This window comes from Elephantulus edwardii, unplaced genomic scaffold (genome assembly GCF_000299155.1).
Source record: "Elephantulus edwardii isolate Elephantulus edwardi_28Jun2011 unplaced genomic scaffold, EleEdw1.0 scaffold00191, whole genome shotgun sequence".
NCBI lineage: Eukaryota > Metazoa > Chordata > Mammalia > Macroscelidea > Macroscelididae > Elephantulus > Elephantulus edwardii.
Genome location: NW_006399941.1, coordinates 5,292,295 through 5,298,166, shown reverse-complemented (window position 1 = coordinate 5,298,166; position 5,872 = coordinate 5,292,295). Strand labels below are relative to the sequence as shown.

At 40.8% G+C, this 5,872-nt stretch overlaps 1 protein-coding gene across 1 annotated transcript in view; it reads left to right on the top strand.

Moving 5' to 3' along the window:
* The window catches only part of C1QTNF3 (C1q and tumor necrosis factor related protein 3), a 63,722-nt gene extending 61,409 nt beyond the window's left edge, over nt 1-2,313 (top strand). Inside the window, exon 6 of the mRNA XM_006896808.1 lies at nt 2,154-2,313. Coding sequence (XP_006896870.1) covers nt 2,154-2,313 — 160 coding nt within the window. The remainder of the gene's footprint in view (nt 1-2,153) is intronic.
* The last annotated feature ends 3,559 nt before the right edge of the window (nt 2,314-5,872 follow it).

Sequence of the window (5,872 nt, the reverse complement as noted above, 5' to 3'; positions counted from 1 at the left end):
CCAGGGATGCATCCTATCTCCATACCTTTTCAACCTATATGCAGAACAGATTATCCGGGAGGCTGGTCTCTATGAGGAGAAATGTGGGGTCAAGATTGGTGGACAATTTATCAACAACCTGAGCTATGCGGATGACACAACCCTGCTTGCTGAAACTGAAGAGGACACAAGTATAGGCTCGAATATGGTGATGCCAGTGCCCCCCTCTAAGGGCTAGAACCTGGGGATCCAAGCGCCTGCTTCCAGGGCAGAATGCAGCGACTGTGGCACCCATCCCATTGCTGTTAGTTGCCAGGAAATCGAGCTTGACCCATACAACAGATCTGAACCCTGTCCTGTCCTGTGCCATCCTCGCAATCTCTGACACATCTGATTTCATTGCTACAGTCACTGTGTTCATCTACCTGGTTGATGGTCTTCCTCTCTTTTGCTGTCCTTCCACCTTTCCAAGTGTGATGTCCTTCTCCAAAGAATAGCCTTTCCTACCAATATGCCCAAAGTATGTTAAGACAAAGCTTTATCATCTTTGCCTCCAAGGAGCGCTCTGGCTGCAACTTCTCCAAGACATATCTGTTTGTTCTTTTGGCAGTCTTTGGGATATTTAGTACTCTTCCAACATCACAGCTCAAAGGCATCAATTCCTTTTCTGTCATCCTTAGTCATTGCGCAGCTCTCAGATATAAAGCAAGTGACTGAAAAGACCATAACCTAAAACAGGTGTCCCTTAGTCCTCAAATAAACATCATTGTTCTGCAATAATTTGGAGCGGTCACTGACTGCAGGCTTTTCCAATGGAAGGAACACATTTTATGTCCTGTGTCCCATAGGGTTACTATTCATAGGAATTACTTTGATGGCATACAAACAAGAATCTTTAGGTTGTGGGGAGTCCCTGTGTGGTACAAATGATAAAAATGCTCAGCTGCTAACCTAAAGGTTAGAGGTTCAAGTCCACTCAAAGGGGCCTTGGGAAAATGGCTTGGCAGCAAAAAAAAAAACAGCCACTGGAAACCCTATGGAGCACTGTCTACTCTGACCCACATTGGATTGCCCTGAGTCCAAATTCACTCAGTGATAATTCGTTTCTTTAGGTTGCCCAGCTGTTACTATAATACTTTCTAACAACCTGGCCTTGGGACTCCTTGAGGGTAGGAGGAAACATTTCAAAAGAAATATTGTAATTCCATTTGAGGTAACCTAGGTTGTGCCCCATGCCAAAATATTTTCCATAATTAAGTGGGTGGTGAGTTAAAGCTGATTCTGACCCACAGTTACCCTGAAAAACAGAATGGAGCTATAAGATTATAAAAATTATGATTGTTACAGAAGTAGACCACCGGATCTTTGTCCCATAGATCAGCAGATGGGATTGAATCCTCTAGCTTAGTGGGTAAGGAGTTGCATTGCCAGCCAAAAGGCAGGCAGTTCAAATCCAGCAGTTGTTCAACAGGAGAATGATAGGCAGTCTCGTCTGTGAGATTTACAGCACCTGGAAACCTGCTGGAGGGTCAGCTCTGAGTGTGTTCTGACTCAAAAGCAATGACTGTTGAATGGATTGAGAAATTGTGGTACATTCACACAATAGAATACTAGGCAGCATTCAGTGATTTTGAAAATCACTACCTATCTCGGAAGGGACTGCAGAGCATTATGCAAAGTGGACTAACTTTGTCTCATAAAGACAAATACTGTGTAAGACCATTATTGTAGAAATAGAAAGATAACTAGTAAAATGTGTGTGAGGCTCCAAGGGGGGAGGGTAGGAGCAGAGGGGTGAGGATGGGTATGGGGGTAACCATAGGGTCACACAATTTTATGGGTAGAGGGAGAGGTTGGTAAAGGAAATGGGAAAGATCCTGTGTGAAAAACAATGTATATGGACTTCGTAAGCAAACCAGTATAAGTTTTTTTTCAAAATCTTTTTTAAAATATAGCAATGATTGAGCCTAGTGCTTAATCACTGTGCCACCAGGACTCCTTTGGACCTACAACCCGCACATGTAATTTCCACCCACATGCCATTTAGTTAGCGTAACCACAGGACTGGACGTAAATGCAGTAGAATCTAGGGGAGAAAAGGAGGGCAGATTTTGGTGAAAAGTTGACTATCCACTTCAAAGACTCTGTAATTGATACGCTTTTTTCCTCTCCAGCTATGAAACAAAGGGGAAATCAGATACTTCCAGCAACCATGCTGTGCTGAAGCTGGCCAAAGGGGATGAGGTTTGGCTGAGAATGGGCAATGGCGCTCTCCACGGGGACCACCAGCGCTTCTCCACGTTTGCCGGCTTCTTGCTCTTTGAAACGAAGTAAACAGTGTCAAGAAGCCAGCTCTACTTTGGGGAGCTTTGCAGCAGAGCTGATTTTACTATGATCTGAGAATTGGTGGAGATGAAGGATCTACATCTTGCATTAAGGAAAGAAAAATATTGGTCACATTTATTGATCGTGCTCTAGGTTTACCAGTTCTGTTGGATGACTCAGGGGCTCAGAAGAATCTAACACTAAGAGTCTTCCCAAGTGAGCTTAACTAATATACACAACACTTTGACCCACTCTCCTAAATACATGAAGGGGAATTTCCTTGTGATGTAGGTTGGAAACAATTGTCCCCTTGAAATTACATTTATTTGGAAACAAATTTGACAGCTTGGTTCTCATTTTGGTACCAGCTTTCAGACACTGCAAAGTCTTGAGTTCATCACTTCAGAAAGGAGGGGCAGTGGTGTTGATGAGCTTGGACCAAGAACTGGGGCTTTTGCCTCAGAACCAAACAACTCGTGAAACCTAGGCTGAGAAGTAACACTTGGTCCAGTATTAACGAATGAAGCATAAATATTTGTTAATAATTCCAGGTAGCTTCTATATAGAAAAACAACTCACAAGCCCCACAAAGACTTGGCTCGTTTTTACGAGGACCTGTCTGCTAGTAAATATTGTCTTCTAATCACTCCTAACTTGCAAATAGAATTTTATCAAGTCCCAGACATAAGTTTATAAGATTTAGTTAATGAGATTGAATCTTTTTTTTTTAATCCGTTGTTTTATTGTGGAGGCAATGTATATGCCAGAAAGCATTTTTCAACTTTCTTTGTGTCTGGGTGGCCTTTAGTTTTTAATATTTGCCATTTTAGCATTCCTCATGGGATACAGGATATGTTCATTATGTTTTATAACCACCACCATTATCAGTCTTTGAGTTATTCTACCACCATTAAGAGAAGCTCAGTGCCCCTTGAGCAAAGATTTCTTTTTCACTTCCTCCCCCTAGTAACCACTAGTAAGCTCTGGTCTATAAATTTGCCCTTTTTGTCTAATGGAATCATACTATAGTTATCCTTTCCTGATTGATTTCACTCAGCCTATCTTCCACATTCATCCATGTTGTAGCATGTATCAGACCTTTGTTTCTTTTTAGGGCTGACTAATATTGTATTGTATATGTACATTGTATATACACACCATGTTTGGTTTTCCCACACATTAGTTCAAGAGCTTCAATAGTTTCCGCCTTTTGGCTACTGTGAACAGTGCTGCAATGAACTTGATAGACAACATTCTGTTTGTGCCTCTGCTTTCAGTTCCCTGAGGGTATATGCCTACAGTAGGGTTTCTGGATTGTATGCTAGTTCTGTAATTAACTGTTTGCATTCGTCGTCACTTGCACCATTTTGTGTTCTTGTGCGCAACACAGGATTCTGGTTTCCGAATAACTCTTGACCTCTGCACGTTAGATTCTTGTTGACACTGTCTGCAAAGCCAGCTGAGGCCAGCTCAAGCTTGTATGGATAGTTGTCACTTTCATTCCAATCAGTTTGGAAGCTAGCTTTCTTTATATACACTGACATGCCATGTTGAAGGTGCTGTAAACATAATTACATGCAGACAAACGGACACAAAATGTAGGGGTATCCCATTAAAAAATACACCCTAGAAACTCTTAACTTTCTGTTCAATTAAAATAGCACAGAACAGCTACTATGTAGCATAAATTTTGCCTTTGAATGAATTTTATTCTCAGAGGATTAAGATTTGCCTCCAAAATGATATTTACAACCACGTGGTTGTAATTCTTAAGGTAGTAGCCAAAGGGAGGTTCTTAGTTTATCCCAGACAAAGAAAGCATCATTGCAAGAAGTATTCACCTTGAAACTGACTCATATTTAAAATGCACCAGACAGCTGTGGATCTGAAAAATAGAGAAGTAATGAACCCTTTGTTTTCTACTATAATTCACATTTCCACATAGGCTTCCTAACTAGGAGTTTTTGAAATACTAATTTTCCCTTATAGCTTGAGGCAGAGTGAACTAGTTAAGACTGTCCTATTATCCAACTTAAGGAGCCTAAGTAGCATAGTGTGAGGCTACTCGCTCAAATATCAGCAGTTCACATGCATCAGCATCTCTGAGAGTGAGAAAGATAAATCTCCCCTACAGTGGTCACTGCGAACCAGAACCAGTTGAATGGTAGTGGGTGATTAGTTCACTTTTTTGTTTAACTAGCCCCTTTCCTTTGGTGGCCTAGCAGTAAAGAGTTGTCCTGCCAACTCAAAGATGGGTGGTTCCAATCCACTAGTTGCTCCAAGGGAGAAAAATGAGCAGTATCCTCCCAAATGGTGTATGGCTTTTGAAAATCCCCTCAAGGATCAGCTATGAGTTGGTAATATTTTTAAACTTTTTGTGAATCCACATGCAACACTTTATTATCGTTTATCATTACCTGATCATCTAAGATAAATGACTATTAGATATATAATGTGATATATAAGGCTATAGGAAGGGGGCATTACTATTCCCAGAAGTCATACAAATATTTCATAGAAATGTATTGTCAGGAAGTATGTGAATACTGCCTTTGATAAATGTACTGTTTTTAAATGGTTTCAATAAAAATTAATAATCATAAAATTGTGAGTCACTATGGTTTGCTATTCTTGAGTTTGAACCACGCAGTGTTTCCTTGCTGTGTTTGTATGACAGCTTCCTGGTCTAAGTATAGGTTTCACATGAGCAATCAAAAGATAATTGCATTGGGACAATCTGCTGTTAAGGACCTCTCCGGAGTACAGAAGAGCAATGATGTCACTCTAGAGACCAGGCCATGGTCTTGGCACTTACTTGCTGTGCATTGGAGAGCAGAATAATGGCTAAGGATGACAGGGGGGTAAAAATCAATACCTTTGAGTTGTGACACTGGAGAAGAGTATTGAATATATACCATGGACTACCAAGAGAACAAAGATTGTCCTGGAGAAGGTGAAACCAGATTGCTCTTTGGAAGCAAGGACTTTGGGCATGTTTCCAGAAGTGACTGGTCCTTGGAGAATGACATCATGCTTAGAAGGATGAAGTGTTGGCACAGAAGTGAAAGACCCTGGATGAGATGGATAAAATGACACAGTGGCTTTGGCCATGGGAGCAGGTGTGTCAGAGATGGTGTGAGATTGTCTCACGGTAAGGCAGGGTTCAGAGTTATGATTCATAGTGTCACTATGGGTCGTAGTTGAGTCAATGGCATATAACAACAATATATATTTAACCTCTGTCTCCACTTGTCCCATAGAGTTTATATAGGTATACCAGGAGATATTGATCATTGCTTACATTCCTTCCTTTTCAAATAAAAAGAAGTCTAAAATTATTCTGTGGTTACGAACATCTTTAGCTTGGGAATTTAAACTCCTTTCAAGAATTTGTGTGATTGTTTTCTTACAGTAGAAGATAGCTACATTTTCAATGTTGAAAGTGAAGTTTTCAGCCAATAGCTTCATGATATGTAAACCCACCTCAAGAAGAGAGGAATCTGCACTTCACCAAAGACGACATTCCGATGGCTAGCAAACACATGAAGAAATGCTCAAAATCCCTAGC